At 42.5% G+C, this 22,506-nt stretch overlaps 1 protein-coding gene across 1 annotated transcript in view; it reads right to left on the minus strand.

The window, feature by feature from the left end:
- ARHGEF40 (Rho guanine nucleotide exchange factor 40) overlaps positions 1 to 22,506 on the minus strand; it is a 68,633-nt gene that overhangs the window by 7,864 nt on the left and 38,263 nt on the right. Inside the window, exons 14-18 of the mRNA XM_069961525.1 lie at positions 12,902 to 13,115; positions 12,638 to 12,724; positions 7,431 to 7,655; positions 5,642 to 5,812; positions 3,666 to 3,843 (exon numbers count right to left, since the gene is read on the minus strand). Of these exons, the coding sequence (XP_069817626.1) occupies positions 3,666 to 3,843; positions 5,642 to 5,812; positions 7,431 to 7,655; positions 12,638 to 12,724; positions 12,902 to 13,115 (875 nt within the window). The remainder of the gene's footprint in view (positions 1 to 3,665; positions 3,844 to 5,641; positions 5,813 to 7,430; positions 7,656 to 12,637; positions 12,725 to 12,901; positions 13,116 to 22,506) is intronic.

The following is a 22,506-nucleotide window of genomic DNA, read 5'->3' on the forward strand; positions in this document are numbered from 1 at the left end:
TTGAAGAACCTAGAAAATTGTTTCGCACTTTTTGTTAAGTATACTGTATAATTCCACATGTGTTAATTCATAGTTTTGATGCCTTCGGTGTGAATCTACAATTTTCATAGCCAGTAAAATACTGAAAACTCTTTGAATGAGAAGGTGTGTCCAAACTTTTGGTCTGTACTGTATGCATTCAGCTGTGGCAATTTGTTATACTTGTCATGACATTTACTATCTTAAAAGGATAAGTCGGGCAAAAATTTTTATTAAAAGTATTGTATTGCCCCCTAAAAGTTATACAAATCACCAATATACACTTATTACAGGAAATGCTTAAAAGGGGCTTTTTTCCCTGCACTTAGTACTGAATCAAGGCTTTACTTCCTGGATAACATGGTGATGTCACGACCCGACTCCAAGAGCTGTGTGGGCTGTGGCTGCTGGAGAGGATGATGGCACAGGGATGCTCAGTGTCCCCCTGTCATCATCCTCTCCAGAAGCCACAGCTCGCACAGCTCTGGGAGTCGGGTCGTGACATCACCATGTTATCCAGGAAGTGACATCACCATGTTATCCAGGAAGTGAAGCCTTGATGCAGCAGTAAGTGCAGGGAAAAAAAGCACTTTATAAGCATTTCCCATAATAAGTGTATATTGGTGATTTGTAAAACTTTTGGGGGGCAATACAAAATTTTCACTGGACTTCTCCTTTAAGGTTATTTTGGGGATACTTCACATTGCCTGTGACCTCAGTGTAATGTTATGCACGGTGCACATTTACTTTTGTTCACATTGGGTCTGTGTGCAATATTTATCTAAATCTGTTCTGTCAATTGACTTTCATGGTACCCGACTCTGCTGATCATTATTCCTTCCTCCATTTTTTGATGATCAAAAGGTTGTTTTCAGAATATACTGTCTGTAATGTTATGGGAAATGATTAATAAAAAGTTTGATCATACGTATTTTGCTATACGAATTTGGCTTCATTATATTATAATATAATATTATTTACATGTGCACCTATGGTTTAATGCATTCAAAATATATAAATATATAGGGAAGTAAAGGGGGACATCTGAGATTATGTTCACATCATGTGAGTTTTCCATTAGAGGCCCGGTATGAACTGTCCACTCTCCTCCCACACTAAATCTTTCCACACCCTTCTAATATAACTACCTATCAGTTCCCACTTTGCAGAGCAGCAGAAAGTACTATGACCAAGCAGCTACCACATGAGTGCATATTTAGGCTATGTTCACACTACGTATCTTTCCGGTCGTAGTGCGAACCGCGAATATACACAGGTAGTTTTGAGGTTGATGCGTTCGCTTGAAAGTATACGATATACGGCCGCACAATGCACACTACGTATGAACTTACCACCGGATTGTATACGGCGCTGTGAAAAATGAACACGACCATTGTTTGAGGACGGAAATGTTCGAACTCACGGCTGTGGATTTCCATGCGGTCCTGTACGAAGTACTTATTTCAGCCAAATTGAACTTGATTTTTCGATCCAAAAGGTTCTGTGAGTTTTATTGGGCTGGGCGAAGCTTTCCAAGTAAATGACCTGTTTCAGATGCCTTCGAAAAAAGCTAGGGAAGCATAACTGTACTACGGGTGTATGTTCGCGGTTCGTACGCATCCGGCCGCATGTCTATTTTTCCGACGCCCGTAGTTTCAGCCGTACATGTACGGCGGCGTACGAACTGCGACCGGAATCGTACGCAGTGTGAACATAGCCTTATATTGCATATCCACAAATCTCTGGGCTTCTAGTTCTGTTCCTCTGCTTTCTGTATCTCCCCTCTTTGCTCGGTAGAGAACTTAGCTAAAACTTGTGCGTAATACCCACATACTGTAAGATTGGGCAGCGCTGTTTAAGATACCAGGTACACAATCTTACCTGTGTAAAGCATAGTGGTATGCTGACCTACAGAACTGTGATAACTGTGCCATGTGTTGAGCTGCATGATATATATCAACCGCAGTTTATAGAAGGAGTTAACAATTATTTATGGTCTTCTCTCCTTCCTTAGAAATGCGCTGGGTGGACATATGCAGATATACAAAGAACATATCATTGTAATAAAATTTATTGAGAAGTTTAGGGTCTTCCCCCTACACCTAGCAGCGTATTATTCTATAGAGGCGCCAGTGCACAATCCTTTCTGGTGGCTTTGCATCCAGTCTGTTACAGGGTCGGCACAAACTGCAGAGGACATATTATATATATATATATAATATTAAATGGAGGGAGTTGTTTGAAATGACTGTATTGCCTAGATTTGTTTTTACTGATTAGAGACAGATACAGGAACATGTTCTTTTTTTATCTAATCTATTTCTTTTTTTCTCATTGTAATTTTTTAGATTTAATTTGTAGTACAATATTATGGGGGCTAAGCTGTTTTAAAGGACCTCTAGAACCCATTCATTGTATGGGACACATTTGAGAGCATGCTCTGTGGGCTCGTTTCACAGTAGATGGGGGCAGAGTTGTGAACAACAGCTATTGTATGTACCTCTGTTATCTATATACTAGTGTCACCTGTCACTGTACTCCTGTTTGTGATGATAAGGAGGGCACTGCTGGGAAATCACCTGTAGAGAACTGGAAGTCTCAGCTTACATTAAAGCCTAGTGGACAAAATGAAAACTGCAAGATTTAAAAATTATTTTATAATATGGATGGCAAAATGGACAACATAAAAAAAAATCACCCCCAAAAAATCTTTGGTTATTATGGTTAATGTAAAAACTTGATTTTAACTATAGTATATTTTCTAATAAAATATTCTCATTAAGCCTGTAAGTTATAAGGTAGTGCCTCTATGGAGTAGACCTTTTTTCACCCTAAAGATTGTATTGAGATTTGGGAAATTTGGAGGCTATGTCAACAACTAAAGACCCTATTACAAGGGGTGATACTGAGCAGCAAACGAGACCATCAGCTCTCTTTTGCTCCACGTTCCCTGCTATTTCAAGTCTCGGCAGCAAGCAGGTGAGGTGAGGTGCGCTGCCCGGGTGATCGCTAGATCGTCCGGGCAGCCCATAGAGGATAGCAGCCGTCTGCCGCCACCGCTCCTATTCCGCGGAGCGACGCCAGGAGATCGCTGCTATTCTAGTCGTTTGTCTTTCAACATGTTGAAAGACAAACGACAGCAACGATCAGCTGACATCGTTCATGTCGTCTGATCGTTGCCTTCTATTACACAAGACGATAATTTGCCGTAGTGACCAATATCGGCCCAATACGTCCCATAATCGTTTTGTGTAATAAGGCCCTAACTCTTTGACATGTTTTCTTATCCATTTCTGAAGATTTTTTGCAGACTGGTAGGGCACTCTATCCTGCTGAAATAGGCCACTGCCATTAGGGAACAGAGTTTCAATGAAGAGGTGTACATGGTCTGCACCAATATGTAGGAAGGTGGTATCTGTATTAGTACCAGAACCTAAGACATTGCTACAGAACCCCAAAACTCCTGCGTGCTCCTCTCCAGCGTAAATCCAGCGTAGGGCATGAGGGCAAGGATTTAGCTAAGACAAGTGTTCATGTATGCAGTTCTTGATAAATTGATAAACCAGATTGTCATTTCTACCAATTAAAGCCAGTTTTTGTGTCAGATAGTGTAAATGAATGTGGTTCAACACTTAATCTAAAGTTACCTTTGCTTAGTCCTCCTTGATCCCATAACAGTTTTGTGATCTCATTCGTCCAGGTCTCTTTCACATTCGAAGTCTCTGCTTGTAGAAGTAATGTCTCACGGGACTTTTGGCGCCGGAACCAAAGCTCAATTCGGGTGTTTTCTTCTGCAGCATTCTCTGTGAGGCCCATGTCAGCTGTCTAAATGAGAAGACGCATATACAGTTTACAGCCGTTTATTTATATATATATATATATATATATATATATATATATATATATATATATATATATATATTTATATATATATATTTTTTTTAATTAATATTTATTATTAAATTAAAATTTAATACCTGAAATTGTGTAGTCTATATAATTTCTTATTCTTAGTATCATTTAAAGGGAAACAATCAGCCCAATTGGGCTGATATGGTTCCCAGGAGCCCTGTATAAAGCTCCTGTAGCAGCCGCGGCACATACCGGCCGCGGCTGCAGCAGAAGCTTTATACCGGAGAAAAAAAGTTTTATTTTCCAGGCGCGTGACAGACACGGACGGGGAAGTAGTCATCTGGGCGGCTCCCCGTCCGTGTCTAGTCACAGCGCTCTGCCTGTCAGCGCACTCCACAGAATGATTGACAGGCAGATAGGCTAGTATGGGACCTCTTTGTCTGTCAATCATTCTGCTGAGCGCGCTGACAGGCAGAGCGCTGTGACTAAATACGGTCGGAGAGCCGCCCAGATGACTACTTCCCCGCCCGTGTCTGTCACGCGCCTGGAGAATAAAACTCTTTTTTCCTCCGGAATAAAGCTCCTGCTGCAGCCGTGGCCGGTATGTGCCGCAGCTGCTACAGGAGCTTGGTACAGCGCTCCTGGGAACCATATCAGCCCAATTGGGCTGATTGGTTCCCTTTAAACCAATTTTAAGCTCAGAGGTTTCCATAGTGCCTTGCAATCTTTTGTTGTGTACTTAAACTGGTCTTTGATATGGGCGCCCAGATTATATTAATAAGATGCCAGCACATCGAACCAGTTAAGCTCTATGGAAGCATCTGTAGGACATCCCACCCTGGCAGATTAATACAAAGGGAAAATATGAACATCTCCTCCTCTACTCTCCCTTCAACACATTGGTGCCCCCCTTAGCCCCTTGGCATTATTAAAGATGGCAATCTTTGCTTCATGCGCAGATGCTCAACCATAGAAACCTATGTTATGAACCTACTAATGCCCTGTTCTTGTGCTAATGCCACTTTCAAAGGTATTGATAGATGGAGCAAAGGAAGCTTATTTGTGGTGTCTTTATTGGTGTCTTTGTGCTCTCTTTGCAGTTTGTCTCCTCCTCCTAGTGAATTTTAAATAATCTTTGGAATAAAAAATAAAGAAAAGTATTTCCTAATATATGGTGTTCATACATTTTTCCTGGGCATCTTTTCCCTTCTTGGGAGAGGATTTCAGTAATATATAGGTGTGTCCTCCCTAAAAATCTTTTTATGTCCACATTTTGAGATGTGGGCTACTAATATTTGTCTGTGGAGACTGCAGAGGTGTTTTCTGCATCTGTTTGCAATGGGTGTGGCTGAAAGTTTGGAATAACTTGGAATTTATCTATTTTTGGTCATATAACATGTATATAAATATATACAGTATATAAAATACTCTGTGTATATTTAGTGCAACATTTGGTTGGGATCCACATCCTGTTATAAATCTTCAAAATGTCCTTGTTTACTGATCAATAAGGGTTCTGTAATGGACCAGAGTCTTTTCTGTGTTGTAATGGTTTTACTGCAGCAATACCTAATATACTGTGCAAAAAATTTTTCAACCCTTTCCATGCACAGTGGGTTATCAAAGCCTGCAGAGATGACAATGCCAGTGCCATCACAATCCTGTATTGGGCAGAGGACATGTGACAGGTCATAAATTACATTATTAATGTAAACACAGAATAACACTATTTAGTCATTTACTTTATTTCCCCTGATTTCAGATTTCTTACCTTAAAAGCTTGCTTGAATCCATACGTCTCCAGACCTCCCTCTGCAGTCTTTAGTTTACTGAGAAGCAGTAGTTTCTGGAATAAGAACACATGTCGCAAGGACTTCTTCCTTCCAGATAACACAGTAAATACATCCTTCAGCAGAAGACGACCATGTTCCTTTTCATCCACCTTGGTATGAAGACAACAAGAAAAAAAATTATATCAGTAATCAAGGTTTCTTGTATAATCTAGAACACACAAAACTGTACTGTATATACGTGTGTGTGTGTGTGTGTCAACATAAAAAGCGGGAATAAGTTTCCACAAGATTAGCCAAAATGAATAATACTATACCTTTGGAAAGGGGAGTCTACATTAGGGGAAAAAGTTTGAAAATATATGGGGGAGGTGGATAGATACCCTGGGATTTCCCAGTGAGATACTTACAGATTTAGGCTAGGTTCACACTATGTAAAAACAACGGCCGTATTTCCATTGTGAAATACGGCCGTGGTTTTTACATAGTGTGAACCTAACCTTATGCTGGAAACCTCTGCAGGTTTGGTTGAATACTCTAAGGGCTTATTCCCATGTCCCGTATTTTACAGACGCTACAGACGTGGAATCCCTGTAGTGGAGTGTTCCCCACCTGGCATGATGTATCCATATTATGCCGGGAGCAGGGAAACAGTTTGAATCTCTGCAGCATTGTAATAACATTGATATAGCATTCTGGGTGGGGAAGCACTCCACTACACGGCTTCCCCGTCCGTAGTGTATATAAAATATGGGATGTGGGAATAAGCCCTTAGGTAGTCAATTATGGTGATATATGGATGTTTAATTGAGTGACTAAGATAGGGAACATGGAGGATAAGGTGCCAGGATAATATAAGACAGTGTTAGGGCCCTATTACACGGAACGATAATCGCCGAATTGGCCTGATTCGGCCGATTATCGCTCCGTGTAATAAATGCAACGATCAGCCGATGACAACGATCATCGGCTGATCGTTGATATAGGTTAGAACCTATATTTGTCGGGCGCCGTTTACAGGTATTATCGGACCCTGCTCGGCCCGTGTAATACCACCCTTAGGGTAATTAATATACATTATATCAAATGGATTTGTCAACTGTTAGCTTAATATAATCTGTGATGTCATGTAATGTGAGGAAAGCAATAATACACAATATTTGTTTGTCTAAATGGTACTAATTTATGTGAATTTGTTTCTGTACTGTCAGTGATGTAACGGTCATGAAAACTGTGTAAAAACTTTTTTTTAAGATAAAAAAAATACTTTAATTAAAATGATCTGTTTTAAAAAAATGAGTTCCAACAAGGAATCATAAAGGAAGCCACTTGGCACCTAAGATGGGGAAGGAAGTATTTTTAGAACTGATGGGTTCTATATGGGCAGGGCGGCATGGACAACCTGTCAAATGAAAAAGATCAAATATATCCATATTAAAATGACAATGATAGAACCTCAGAAATGTTATAATTAACCACAGAGGGATTGGTAAATTTTGTCTGTTAGCATGTCCTATTCCTGTGGGAAGTTAAAATATCTGACTATAAGCTGAAGTCCCCAGCTGCTATCCTGGTATAGGGAAATGTCATGTTATGAGCCCTGTCTATACCCTGTATGAACCCTGTATAGGTTTAGTTGTGTATCTTTGTATATTTCCAAACTTAACAGCATATTCTAGATGAGGCCACACCAAAGATTTATAATGCAGTATTATTATGTTCCTGTCCTATGAGTCCATGCCTTGCTGACTGAATGTCCTAGGTTCTTACATCAAATCCACGAATGGCTTCAGCTGCTAGCAAATTTTTTCCATGAAGTACCAAGGAACCAACAAGTTCTCGCGCAGAATTTAGAGACTGTCTTTCTTGTTCAGCATCATGATCGCACTCTTGCATCATGTCCCCAAGAAAGCGCTGATACTGGTCCAATTGCTCCAATGGTCTCTGCAGAATTCCCCGTGACTCCTCCTCTTCCTTCTGGTCCCTTTTCTTGCCCTGATTAAAAAAAATGTTGTGAGATATATTTATTCTTTCATAGAATCCAAAAGTGACATAAGAATTCAGTGGGAAACAAATTGTTCACATTTAATGCACTTATATCCACAAACAAAACACCCATGATTGATTTTAATGTGAAATCTGTATAGATCTCATTTTTTTCTGTATGGATTTAAATTATGCAGTGCAAAAAAATTACATGACACTTATTGATGTGCAGAGTTAGGGCACTTTTGAAGTCTTTCTCCAGCACAAAAAGAGCTTGCTTTTTGGCGCCACCTATTGGGAAGTAGCATACCCAATTTCCAACTCCTTTAACTCCTTAAAGGGAATGTATCACCTGGATTTTTCTTTTACTGATTACAGTCAGATAATAAAAGTCATTCTTTTCTTTTAATCTGTTTATATTTTCTGACTACATTTTTTTGTTCCACTTTTTGTGGGCTGCCATCTTGCCTAAGCAGGTTTTAACAGCATTTAGTATTTTGGTGTGGGAAAAAACGGAGTAGCCAGAGGAAACCCAGGGCCGGCCTTTGGGGTGTGCGAGCTGTGCGTTTGCACAGGGCGCATCAATACTGGCCAGCTAGGGGGCGCTCTGGCAGATAGTCAGCTGCACACCTAACTGGTCTGGCAGACAGACGTTCTGTCTATCTGCCAGAGCGCCTCCCTAGCTGGCCGCCTGCCCTCCTTGCATAGGGGTTGGTTTGGGCGCTCCAGAAGACAGACGGCTAGGGACCTGGCAAATTAATCTTCCGGGTAGGTCCCGGTAAGCTCCGCCCCCTGCCGACAAGCCCCGCCCCCGGCACACACCGCGGGATGCTGACTCTTTCCTTGCCCCAATGCAGCCTGCTGTGTGCCCAGATCCCATCAGTGTGGTGGCCTGTGACCTCTGCCCAGCCACGTGCCTCCTCCTCAGCAATTTGTGCAGCCTCCAGGATCCTGTCCCCCTGCTGTAAGTCTGGTGATTCTTCTCCCTCCAATCTACCTCTTTATCCTCCTTCCCATCTACCTCTTTCCCTCCTATCTATCTATCTACTATCTATCTCCTATCTATCTATCTATCTATCTATCTCCTATCTATCTATCTATCTATCTATCTATCTATCTTCTTTCTTTCTTTCTCTCTCTCTCTCTCTCTGCAGAGTCTGTATACACTGTGGCAATCTACTTCATGTACACAGTTCTGACCCTGGTGCTTAGTATACATGTAGTGCCACAGTATATACAGACACTGGCATCTCTCCTCACCTTGCTTTCTAGGAGTTTTTTTTTTTAAATAAAAATGTAAAAAGAATTGTCCATAATGTTGTTTAAAATTTTCACCATCATACCCCAACAGCGGAAACAGTACATAACTACTACCCCCAGCATACGTCAATCGCTAAACAGTGCATAACTATTGCCCCAGCATACGTCAATAGCTTAAGAGTGAACTACTGCCCCAGCATACCCCAACATCTAAACAGTGCATAACTACTGCCCCCAGCATACATTAACAGCTAAACAGTGCATAACTACTACCCCCAGCATACCCCAACAGCTAAACAGTGCATAACTACTACCCCCAGCATACCCCAACAGCTAAACAGTGCATAACTACTGCCCCCAGCATACATTAACAGCTAAACAGTGCATAACTACTACCCCCAGCATACCCCAACAGCTAAACAGTGCATAACTACTACCCCCAGCATACCCCAACATCTAAACAGTGCATAACTACTGCCCCCAGCATACATTAACAGCTAAACAGTGCATAACTACTACCCCCAGCATACCCCAACAGCTAAACAGTGCATAACTACTACCCCCAGCATACCCCAACAGCTAAACAGTGCATAACTACTACCCCCAGCATACCCCAACAGCTAAACAGTGTATAACTACTACCCCCAGCATACCCCCAACAGCTACACAGTGCATGACTACTGCCCCCAGCATACCTCAACAGCTAAACAGTGTATAACTACTACCCCCAGCATACCCCCAACAGCTACACAGTGCATAACTACTGCACCCTGCACGGTAAGCAGTGTAATTGCCAAATAGGTCAAGTCCAAATTTGCTGTTTTTTAGTGAAGTCACATCCCAGAAAAAATTTCAAAAAGTGATGAAAAGGTCACATATATAACAGTTGGGGGAGGGTTGATGATAGATAGATAATAGATAGATAGATCGTACTTCCATTGGGGGTCGGGTGGTTTGGGGGGGCTGGGGTTTAGGGGTGGAGCTTGTTGTAGTAGGATTTAGTATATCGTATCTAAATACTACAGCCTCCCGTCTTGTTTGTGGTTTTATTGTGGGGGGTTGTCTGGAGGGGTGGGAGGCTGTAAGATTTAGTCTGTCACCATGAGGGGGTATCAACAGGGGTGGGGGGCGCCAAAAGAAAGTTTCGCACGGGGCGCCATCTACCCTAAGGCCGGCCCTGAGGAAACCCACGGCAGTATGGTGGCTCAGTGGTTAGCACTGTAGCCTTGCAGCACTGGGGTTGTATGTTCTCTTTGTGTTTACATGGGTTTCCTCCGGGTACTCTGGTTCCCTCCCACACCAAAAACATACAGATAGGTGAATTTGGATTGTGAGCCCTAATGGGGACAGGGAGCAAAAATTGGCCAAACTATGTGAACTGCTGCGGAATCTGTGTGCGCTATACAAATAAAAGCATTATTATTATTATTATTATTATTATTAATAATTCTATTTTACAGCAAAACCCATGGACATAGACAAACAACAATGGACAGGACTTGTCCCCTTAAGAAGAATGTGAAATATTACTGATGAAATATTACTGAGTGTACTCTGATCTTTGAAGAGGTTATTCCACGGGAAGCTGCTATTGTCTTATACTGATAGAAAATAGAATATTAGAAAAAAACATCACCAAAAATTCTTAAAAAATATGTTTAACATAAAAATATTTTTTAAACAATAGGTAATTTTCTGATTACACATTCCCTTTAAATGGATTGTCCAGACTTAGAAGAACATGGCCATTTTGTTCTAGCAGAGGCTTTGGGCTCCACTGACAACTGGACCACTGCATCACCAAAGATGCGCAGCAGTCCCATTTAAATGCTGCTGTATCTAAATGGTTAAATAGACTACCTGGGTGGTTGTTCAGTGGTAGCAGCCAGGATTCTCTGTGTATAGAGCGGGCTTGAGTCCCGAGCACACTCCATACCCCCTCACTTTCAAAACAGCCCTGCAGTGTTACATAGGTTATTTTCAGAATCAGTGCTGGGGGCTTTATAGCACTGTATGTAACGATGCAGGACTGTTTTGGTGGTGATTTGTTCCCTTTAATAGCATCTTCACGAACATATATGTGATTATATGTTAAGGGGTTAATAATAATATTAATGTTTATTTATATAGCACTAATAAATTGTGCAGCACTTTACAATTCTGGGAGTACATAACCAGACAATTAAGAGAGAATGAGACACTAATTACAGAAACAAGAGGCAAGAGGACGCTGCTAGCTAAAGGTTACAATCTCCTTTGAGAGCCCTGATACAGGAGGCTGTCTCTGGATTTGCCAGCTATTGATGTGCAGGCACACTCCTTCCACTAGGTGGCACCAGAGGGCAAGTTCTCTTCCTTCTAGAGAAGGGCTACTTTCCATAATCTTTTTGACAGACACAATAGGCAGATAGAAGACATAGTTTAATGAAGGAAGAATATAACTATCTTTGTTTTAGTTCTTTATGGTAGATATCGTAAAAATGTTTTATTTGAACTACTGAAGGCTCAAGATTCCTGTGGCTGCGGCTGAATATACAGACTATTTTCTGCTCCACTCTGGCATTATCTAAGACAGGCCCTTTCTCCTTGAGAGTATCCCAGACACATGACCTTTGCTGCTTGCAGTCTTTAAAAGACAACCCCAGAGCAGCATAATACGCACAAAGCCCATGAGGCTAAAAGGTAAGAGGCCATCCCTTAGGCCAGAGGCCACAATTATTGTTGCTATAGCACACAAGGCGCCATTCTTTTTGTTCTCTCCTTCCGCATTAGAAGAATAGCATGAACTACCTGTGGGGGACAGGAGAAAAAAGAAACAGGAAGGATTGTGGGTCTACTGGAACCTGCGAAGGACACAATTGTTGAAGTATGTGGTTGATTTCCTGCCAGTATCTATGATTGACATAACAGGACCAGATACTGGGATACTGTGCAATGTCATGGCCACCATGACCAGACTGACTTCCGAGGCCTACAACCTACGTCATCATCCATACAAATAGGATACTGTGCAGTGCTCCCTCTTTGTTTCTGCATTAAAAAGGTTATCTGGGATTAGAAAAACATGGTCACTTTCTTCCAGAAGACTTCAATGGAACAGAGTTGCAAACCGCTCCCAAACTGGAGTGTCCTGCTGTTTCTGCAAGAAATCAGCCATGTTTTTCTAAGCTTGGAAAATCCCTTTAAGAAACCCTCCAACAATAACATGAATTTCCAAGTTGAATTGATGGACTGTGCTGTCATTTGTTGTTATGGGCATATGCAGATGTCATAAATCTCCCACCTAATCCTGACTGTAAGGGCCCTATTACACGGGATGATTATTGTGCGAAAAAACGTTAGATCGTTCGAATTTAAACAATAATTGTTTTGTGTAATTGCAGGCAACGATTGAAAAATCGTTCATATGTCGTTGATTTAGAGCTGAACCTAAAATTATCGTTAATCGTTTGCTGTAATTCCGCATTCGTTCGCTCAAGTTCCGCATTTTTTCACTAATCGTTCAGTGTAATTGCACATTGTTCATTGTTTTGCTGGGATCAGAAGGAATAAAGGATCATATTAACGATCGCAATAATGATCGTAGTAATGATCGTAACTAACAGCCATCTTTCTGTGTAATATGGTGAACTATTTCAGGTTAAAGATAAACAATCTCATTTGTGATCGTTTATCGTAAGCCGTTAAAAAACGCTCCGTGTACTAGGACCCTAAGTCTCCTGATCACTCACCTTTAAACTCCCACTGGGGGATGGAAGGAACAGCTCAACCTTCTGTCGGTTTTTCACATACAGAGAATATAAACGTAACTGATCTGCCTAAAAAGTAAATGAACAAACACAGCATGAGTGATATGATCGCTACTGATGAATGGATTCATGTGTTACAATGTCGCACTGATCAGATGTAAGAATGCATCAAATAAAGATGGATTGTGTGACTCAGAACAGCTGCCAGCAGGAAAACAGACAAGGGTCAACAGGGTTTGGACTCACATGCTGCAGGAAGCAGTAAGAGACAGTCAGGGGATGAGATACACAATTTTGGAGATCCCTCAGGAAATGAGTGTGGAAATTAAGAAGCTGCTCCAAGCTCCCTCTCAATGCAAGGCCAGCCGGACACGACCCTCGAACTTCCAGAGAGCGGCGCAAAGACTGCACGTAACTTCGCTCAGAACACAGGAGATCTAACAGCAAGCGCTGAGGAGACCTATAAAATATAATAAAACATGATGTAAAATGATGCAGAGGGTTAATGGTCAAACCAATAACAGGGCACACCATGGCAATATAGAAGAGAGAATAGGAAGAAATATTATGTAGGTTAGTTACACGGTAACACAATGCTATTGGGGGAAATTGTGCAGACTAATGAATAATACATAATCAAATGATGCAGAAAAAAGCAGAAAACTTTCTATTAATGTGACTGAAAAGCTAGACTTAAACTAGAGTTTATCTCTCATTTTCAATTCACATTCAAAACTGCTGACACTGCTGTTAGGTTATGTTACCATTACGTACTAACAACGGCCATTCTTTAGTTATTGGACGTAGTTTAACGCTAAACCGCGGCCGTGGTTGTAAAATTACAGGCCAGAATTAAAAGGAGAAGTCCGGTAGGTTATAAAATCCGGCAAGCAGCAGGGGGAAAATTGACTACAAGTACTAAGTTACCTCTCCCCGTGCCCGCGATAAGCAGCGGGACCAGCACTGGGAACCCCGCTCAAAGGCATTTTCCACCTTGTTGTGATGAGTGACTCAATGAGTGACAGGAGTACCGCCCCAGTCACTGACTGGCTGAGCAGCCAGTCCATCAGTCAGGTCGTGACGTCTCAGCTCCGGAGATCGCAGGCACATTGAGAGGTAAGTTAGTACTTGCAATCAAATTACCTCCTGCCGCTGCCGGATTTTATAATCCTCCAGACTTCTCCTAATAATCATGAGCATTAATTCCAGCCTTGCTTTAACAATGGCGGTTGTTTGTGCTCATCTGTTCCCAGTGGAAACACAGGCTACAAAATCTGTAGACACATGGAACCTTTCGTATATTCAGCTGCGCCTCCATAATACATGAAAGTGCTTTTATTCTCTCGTGCAGAGTCAGAGGCTTTCCCAAACTCCTAAAGGTCAGCAAGCTGGATTGCCTCTTCTATCTCCATCCCTGCTTGACTGACATCTGGAAGCCGCATGGCAAGCAAAGGCCGATAAGGGAGAGGGGAGTAAGGAAGTGTTACAGAACCCAGAAGATTAGGAACTTGGGAAAGCCTCTTTGACTCTTTGCATTGGAGAATAGAAGCATCGGTTTTCCCGATTGGTGCGGGTCTGAACACTTAGGGGCCTATTCCACGGAGCGATAATCGGCCGACTTGGCCCGATTCGGACGATTTTCGCTCGGTGGAATAGAGAAAGCGATCAGCTGATGATCGTGTCATCGGCTGATCGTTTATTTGGGCCCAAACCTAAAATCATCAGTCACCCACCGAGCATCGCTGCATGAAATAGCGATGCGCGACGGGCGACCGACGATTCAAGCAGCATACATTACCTAGCAGGGCTTCTCCTCCGCTCCTTCTTCATCCCGGTCCCAAGCGCAGCAGCAGCTTCGGTTCCACCTGACTGAGCTGTCAGACCACTGAGCCAATCACAGGCCGGGATAGCTGCGGCAGTGATTGAGCTGTCAGACTGCTCAGCCAGTCAGGCCGCTCCGGAGTTGATGCTGCGAGCGTGACCGGGATGAAGATGGAGCGGAGGAGAAGCCCTGCTAGGTAATGATGTCCTTGCAGCCCTCGCTAAACGATCATCGGGCCGTGAAATAGGCCCAGTAAACCAGCGCCAATTTAGCAAATCGGCGCTCGTTTACATTATTGATCGACCCATGGAATAGGGCCCTTAAAGAGACATGGCAAAAGTTTTGATCGATCTAGGTCTATGTCACCTGCTGTGATGGGTGAACCCAGTATTAAAATCTACAGTTATAGCCACCTATATTGTTTGTATCTGAACATAGCTACAGTTCATACTTCTATAAACCGACATTTATAAATATAGCAGCTTATTTCCACAGTGGAAACACAATGTCTGAATTTTTCATTATGGAACAAAAACATGCACATCTTCCAGCCATGGCTGACTGCCAAAGTACAGCTTACAGTGCAGGCTAGAATTTTCTGTGTATTTTCTCAATGTATGATAAAAGGAAATGGCTGCTAGGATGACATTATCTGGCGTCCCACTTCAAGAACTACACTATAAAGAGAAACACTGCAAAAAGGGGTTCCAATTCGAAACTCAGGCTGGGATCACACCGAGTTTTGCAGTCCGTACTTTAAACGTACACAAAAATGTTGTCAACAACGTTTTTGTGCATGCTAAAAAAGTAAAAAAAAAAACGCATTCGTTTTGATGCATTTGTTTTTGTATAATGGAAGACAATGAGAAAAACGGACCCAAACAGATTCCTCATAATTCTGTATATAGTTTTCGGAATGCACCCCAATATGTCACATTTCTAGTATCCCCTTCTACAACACACTATATTTGGACATAGCGCTTACTTTGCCTATAAGGTAACATACTGCCATTGACCTCCATAAAAAACCATGATATATACGTTCTCTGCACACTCGTTTTGCAAAGGCTTCCTGACAACATTTTTCGTGCAGATGAGGTAAACCTACACCAACCAAAATGCTTAAAGTGGTACATTTGGTTATAAAAGTCTATAGGCATATCAGCGCATACACCGTGCATAGAGCCCATCCATGTGTAATGATGGTTTGCAGATTCTAGGTGGTTACTAAGGGTCAGTTTACAAAGTTTTGGAATCCAGTATACAAGTTCGACTACAAAAAGAAAAACATGTACTGCTTACTGTACCTACAAACTATAGCTGGTAAAATGTACTGGAAAAGTGCATAATTTTGACAACATTTTGCCTCTTTTACATCTGTATATGTTGGTTTTGAAGAATGAAATAGCACAGCATACCATGTTTTTTCCCCCCCTTTATGCATACATAAAAAATTAAAGTTTCACCGTTTCCTCTGACTCTACCTACAAAATGTTGTTTTGAATTACAAAACTTTAAAGAGAACCTGTCAGATCCTTGGTGCCCCACAAACTGACTCCAGGACCTCACAGGTGAGGAGAACAAGCGTACATCTGTATACAACGCAAGCACTGCTCAGTTGTTTTTCGGGTCTTTGTGGCATCACATACAGCATTGAAGAATGACATCTGAATGCTGTTCTCTCCACCTGTCAGGTCTTGGGGCCAGTGTGTGGGACACCAGGGACCTGACAGGTTCTTATTAATTACAAGGAAAAAGCTTATATTAAACCTAATACCTAACATCTAATGTACTGATTCAATCCATTCATACGATGCACAGCTGTGTGTGAATATCCGTCTGCCAAGGCCATCCATTATATAACACCCTGTTATCTCTTTTGCTGTTCAGACTACGTGCATTAGATTGTAATATTCCTTGGCATTATCTAATTCATCGTGTTGTAAGAACTGCCGTCACATCCACTACCACTGTTTAACTAATATACAAGGTAAAAGGCTGTTTATTACTAAACTGCATGAATGAAAAGCACATTATACAATCTGAAATGTGCAACAGTGTAATAAACCTGTGCTGTCTTTTATCCAATGCTGCCTTCACAGTTTTCTAGAAGGATATCAAGTTTTTGTTGTTTTTTTTATACCAAAACCAGGCGTACATCCTAAATAGATTAAACTTTCATTATGTGGGCTAAATGCAGAAAATTATAAGTGACCAGAAACCAGGAAGCAGCTAAGCTCTACATGAATTCCTAGGGCCTTATTACATGGGTAAATTATCCACCCAGTCAGGAAGAATTGGAGAGATTTCACCCTGTGTAATAAAGACAATGATCAGCCCAGGAGACGATCATTGTCTGATCATTGTCTTTCAAATCATTGTCAGTTGACGTGCATTGCTTTATGTAATAGTAATCCTGGACGATGGCTGATGAAAGGGTAAAGGAAATAATAAACTTGTTGCTGCTCCCTGTAGTGAGAGGCCGCTTAGCCAATCATTGGCCGCGCTGTCCGTTCTTGGTCATTGATTGGCTGAGTGTCAGAGGTCCCATGGGGTTTGTTCCCAGTGGGGTTGCAGGGCCGTTCTGTTTCCCCCCCTCCCCTGTTGGCGTTTGCTTGGCGGTCGCTGATCGGTACAGTGTTGTTTTTAGTGCAGAATACCTGCATGTGGTACATAAGGCAATATGGTTTGATTAAATTATATACCAACATTCTGGAGTTGGTGTTTAAATGTAGCCGAGAGGCATTAGAGTCAGCCATAGGTGTGAGGTGCAGCCACTTCTCTTTCTCACTCTAGGTTTGCATTTCCTTTATATTTAACTTTGCACCAAATTAATGGATAATGCCGGCAGAAATACTCTGAGTACATTAGACTAGTGTTTGCTAAACTGGCAACCTGGTCTCCAGTGTTTATTTTCACTAATATGCAGGGCCGTTTAAATACATTGGTGGGCCCGGGGCACAGCCCTCAAGAGTGCCCCCCCCCCCTCTCTTCCCTTTCGGCGCACCCCCTCCACCCCAGCATTATCAGAATTGGAGCTCCACACACAGTATAATGTACTGAAAGTGCCCCCACACTGTATTAAGAGCCCCAATACATACAGCAGTTACATTAGAACACTATTTCCACCATACAGTAATTACATATTACATGAAAACTGCACTGAACAAAACAGAAAGATATCCCCAATGATACCATTACATAATACCGCTACATCATGACTCCTATCACTACAAGCCTATTACAGAGTGCAGTTACATCCAGTGACTCACAGGGGGCGTCTTCTCAGAATCAGGCTCCAACACATACAGTATTTAGATCCCTTGTACCCCTATATAGTAGTTACACCCCTGTATGCCCCTATATAGTAGTTACACCCCTCTGTACCCCTATATAGTAATTACACCCCTCTATGCCCCTATATAGTAGTTACACCCCTCTGTACCCCTATATAGTAATTACACCCCTCTGTACCCCTATATAGTAGTTACACCCCTCTGTGCCCCTATATAGTAGTTACACCCCTCTGTGCACCCATAGTTTTAAGGTGTCCCTGTGGTATAAAGACCCCCATGTGCTCCCCCAGTTATATACAGCCCTCCTGTGCGCTCCCCCAGTAGTATATAGAATCCCTGTGCACTCTCCCCAGTAGTATATAGCCCATCTGTACTCTCTCCCCCTGTAGTGTATAGTACCCCCTGTGCTCTCCCCCAATAGTATATAGCCCCCTGTGCGCTCCCTCAATAGTATATAGCCGACACCAGAGGGAGAGTGCGGCCTCTTGTGACCGCAGGAAGTGCGGCAACAAGAGTGACTGACAGGGAGGGAGCCAATGTCTCTCTCTCTGTCAGTGCTGCTGCTGAAGGTAGCTATGAGCGCTTGTTACGAGCGCCCATAGCTACAACGTACAGCGCAGCAGCGGGCGGGCGGGGGGCCTGCATGGGGCACCATGGATGGGTAAGTAGGTTACCCATCCATGGCGCTCACCCCTGACAGGCTGGTGGCCGAAGCTCTGTGCGACCGCACTGGTTGCACATAGCAACGGCCAGCCTGCTCGGGGGGGCCCTTTAACCAGTGGGCCCGGTGCACTTGCCCGGTGGGCCCGGTGGTTAAAACGGCCCTGCTAATATGGCTTGCAAAAATGTAATTTTCATAAAGCTTGGTGGATAAGGAATTCTACTGAAATATAAACGCTTATCTCCAGAACCAGACCTCACCTTGCCACTAGTAAGTATCCCGGCATCCAATCTGTCACTGCTAAATAATTTTAGTATCAGATTTCTGTTAAAAGGCAGAAATAGCCATTAAAGTGGAGCTGTAATCAGAGTAAGTGGAATGGGAGGAACAACAGACGGCATTAGAGAGGTCTCCCAGAATGGATATTTATCAATTAACCATGATAGATAATAAACAACTGATTGCTAGGACTTACCACCTATCACTAGAATGGAGGTCCTGAGCTAATTCATTCTCCTCATTGCAGAAGGAGAAGTTTTTATGGGGTTTCTGTACTACTGAGGTACCACACATGAGAAACAGGGGGCTTGGGACTCTATTTCTAGTAATTGGTGGAGGTCCCAGGAGATAGATCCTTTATCATCAATTTGTGGATAAGTGATAAATATCTATTGTGGTGGTGGTGTGTGTGTGTGGGGGGGGGGGGGGGGTAACCCTCTTCCAAGGTTTTTCCTGGGACTTTTCCCTTGTTGGCCTATCTTCAGGATAGGCTATTGATATCTGATTGATGGTAGTCTGACAGGCAGCACCCCAGCTGTTCTGCTGTTTGTATTCCAGAGCCACAGCGCTGGCAAAGTGAAAAGAGCTGCAAGCACACAGCTCTGTATATTTGTGTAGTGGGTTTGCGCAGTTACTGCAGCTCAGATCCTATTTGCTTCAAAGGAATTAATCGCAACAGGGAGAGCATTAAAGCTTTCATGTTGTAAATAGTTTTCTATATTTTTCTTGTTGACTATGAATATGCGAAAGAGCCTGTGGAGCCTCATTTAAGAGTCTAGAAACACAGGACTAGCCAGATATCCCTCGGGGAAGGACCCAGCCAAGGCAAGGCTCCTGTAGGGAAACCGCCATATTAAGTAGCCCTATAAGTCAGTGTAATGACAAGGGAAAAAAAGGCAAGGTTAGGCTAGGTGGGAGCAATGCCTAGTAAAGCCATAAGAGAAACAGATCACTGATCTCAGGAAGACCAGCCAAAACGATAACCAGCCAGAATCCTGCTCCACACTGATGAGGGGCAACACCCCGAAACAGCTGTCTGTGAATGGATGCCTGGCCATGGTTTTTCCTCCTTGTCGTTACATTGACTTATAGGGCCACTTAATATGGTGGTTTTGGTGGTTTCCTTACAGAAGCCACCCCTTGGCCGGGTCCTTCCCGGAGGGATATCTGGCTAGTCCTGTGTTCGAGACTCTTAAGGCTCCACAGGCTCTTCTTTTGCATATTCATGTTTCCCAGGGAGCAATGCACATAGGATTTCACTGCATTGAGCGATTTAACTGGCAGCTGGCGGTGTTATCACTTTGGCTTGTCTCCTGAGATCAGCGATCTGTTTCTCTTGTTGACTATGACAGATAATCTCTCATTTTAGTTTTTAAATGACAGAAATTCTTAATATGAGAAAGTCCTCATGGAAGGGTTCCAGCCTATCCTTTCTACAGATAAGTAAAATGAACTTTTTTGTGTATGTGTGTGTGTGTGTGGTGGGGGGGGGGGTGTTGAAAAGTACAATCCATTTAACAACCATGTAGTAGTTCTAAAAATCTTCATGTCAACATATTTTTCTCTCAGCACTTAGCCAATCGCCTCCCTGCCACCAGATGAGCAAGCTGCAAAGTGTTAATAAAACATGACTCACTAGCCACAGGAAGCGGTTCCAGGTAGCCAGAGGAGTTCCAAACCACAAAGCAGGAAACACAAGAAGTCAGAGAAATGCCAAATGGTTATGTAACCCCTAACCAACCCGAATAAAGGAATCTACTTTTTAACTAATAAGGTAAACAATAGGATCACAGACCTCAGAGGGGTCATGGTTCCATGTAAGCCACTTTAGCTACAGATTTATCATGAGCCAGATTTATCATCTGTGATTTTTTTGTTTTTGTGCAAAAAAGTTGCGCAGCAGTACTCCACTCCTACCCTGGCGTAGTGTTTTAGCCAAGCTGTGTTAGCCAAAAAGGGCACAAAAATTGTGCAAGATTTATCAAGGCCTAAGTGGCAAATGATAAATTTTGTGTATGGTCTGGAGATTTTTGCGTAGCATGTGAAAAGCGCACTAGTGCAAAAAAATTTCACCCATTTTTTTTATATTTATATATATAAAATGGGTGAATTTTTTTTGCACTAGTGCGCTTTGTACATGCTGCGCAAAAATATATATACACACACACACGCACACACACCAGCCAGACCAAAGTGGTGCTGGGTGGCCTATACAACTAGCTGTCAGCAATGGGAGGAAAGGAGAAGTAGTATTTTTATAGCGCCAGAAGATTCCGCAGCACTTTACAATTCTGAAGGTACATACATAGGCAAAAATCAGACATTGCAGAGATATACATATCAAGCCATACATGGGGATTGAGGGCCCTGCTCTACTATGGTCCGGCCATCTTTAAAGGGAACCAATCAGCCCAATTGGGCTGATATGGTTCCCAGAAGCGCTCCAACGACCACTCGTTAACGATAATCGCTTCGTAGAATTGGTGTAAACGAGTGAACGACAAAGGCAAAATTGTTATACTGTCGTTCAAAATTGTTTTTCCGCATGTCAAAAAAAAAGTCGTTGGTCTTTGAAAGATAATTCGCTAATCAGTTCGTAAAATTAGAAATCTTTCAGTCGTTCGTAAAAAGGTTTAAAAAAAGTAGGTGTGTCGTATGGTCATGATCACCCTGGCGAACGTTTTAAACGACCATGTTATGACCGCAAAATAATCATTACACTACATATATCGTTCACGTTATATGTTATCGTTCGCTAAAAAAAAAATCGTTTAGTGATTGTTAACGAGCGGTCGTTGGAGCGAGTTTATAAACGATAATCGTTCCGTGGAATAGGGCCTTAAGGAAGGGACGGATTTTAGAGATGTTTTTTAAATGGAGGTGACAATAGTCTGTGTATGGGTTATGGTTGCACCACAGACAGAAATGGAGATGTCAGGTGGGGGGGCGGTTAGCAGAGGGAGGGAATACAAGAAGCTCAGTCTTAGCAAGATTGAGTTTTAGGAATAGGGAGGACATTACATTAGAGATGGCAGACAGACAGTAACTGGTGTTCTGTAGAAGTGCGGGGGTGATATCACGGGAGGAGGTATACAGCTGGGTAGAGATGGTCTGAGATGGAGATGGTACTGAAAACCAAACTTTCTGATAATTTGTCTAATGGGTAAGGTGTAAAGTGAGAAAAAGAGGGGACCCAGGACTGATCTTTGAAGAACCCCGACTCGTCGTTCGAATCTAAGCGATAATAGTTCGGTTGAATAGCAGTTAACGATTAATGACCGAACGAGAAAACGTTGATCGTTTAATACGACCTGGACCTATTTTTATTGTTGCTCGTTCGCAAATCGTTTCTCATTGAATAAGACGTCGTTCGCAGCGACGAACGCAATAGCGACGACAAGACGACCGCAAGAACGATCATAAGTAACGATTATCGTTCCATGTAAATGGGTGAACAATTTCAGGTCTTTTGCAATAGCGGTCGTTTGGATCGTTTATCGTTAACCAATATGCGAATGATAATCATCCCGTGGAACAGGGCCCTTAGGGGAAGAGAGGATGAGGTGAAGCCAGCAAATGATACACTGAAGGAGCAGTCAGCGAGGTAGAAGGAAAACCAGCAGAAAGCAGAGTCCTTGAGGCCGATCGAGCGGAGCACAGTGAGGAGGAGCTGGTGGTCTACAGTGTGTAAAGTTGCAGAGATCCAGGAGAATTAGGAGAGAGTGGTCACGTTTAGATTTGGTGGTGTGGAGATCATTAGAGACTTTAATTAGGGCAGTTTCTGTAGAATGGA

This window comes from Dendropsophus ebraccatus, chromosome 3, assembly GCF_027789765.1.
Source record: "Dendropsophus ebraccatus isolate aDenEbr1 chromosome 3, aDenEbr1.pat, whole genome shotgun sequence".
In the NCBI taxonomy this organism is placed as follows: domain Eukaryota; kingdom Metazoa; phylum Chordata; class Amphibia; order Anura; family Hylidae; genus Dendropsophus; species Dendropsophus ebraccatus.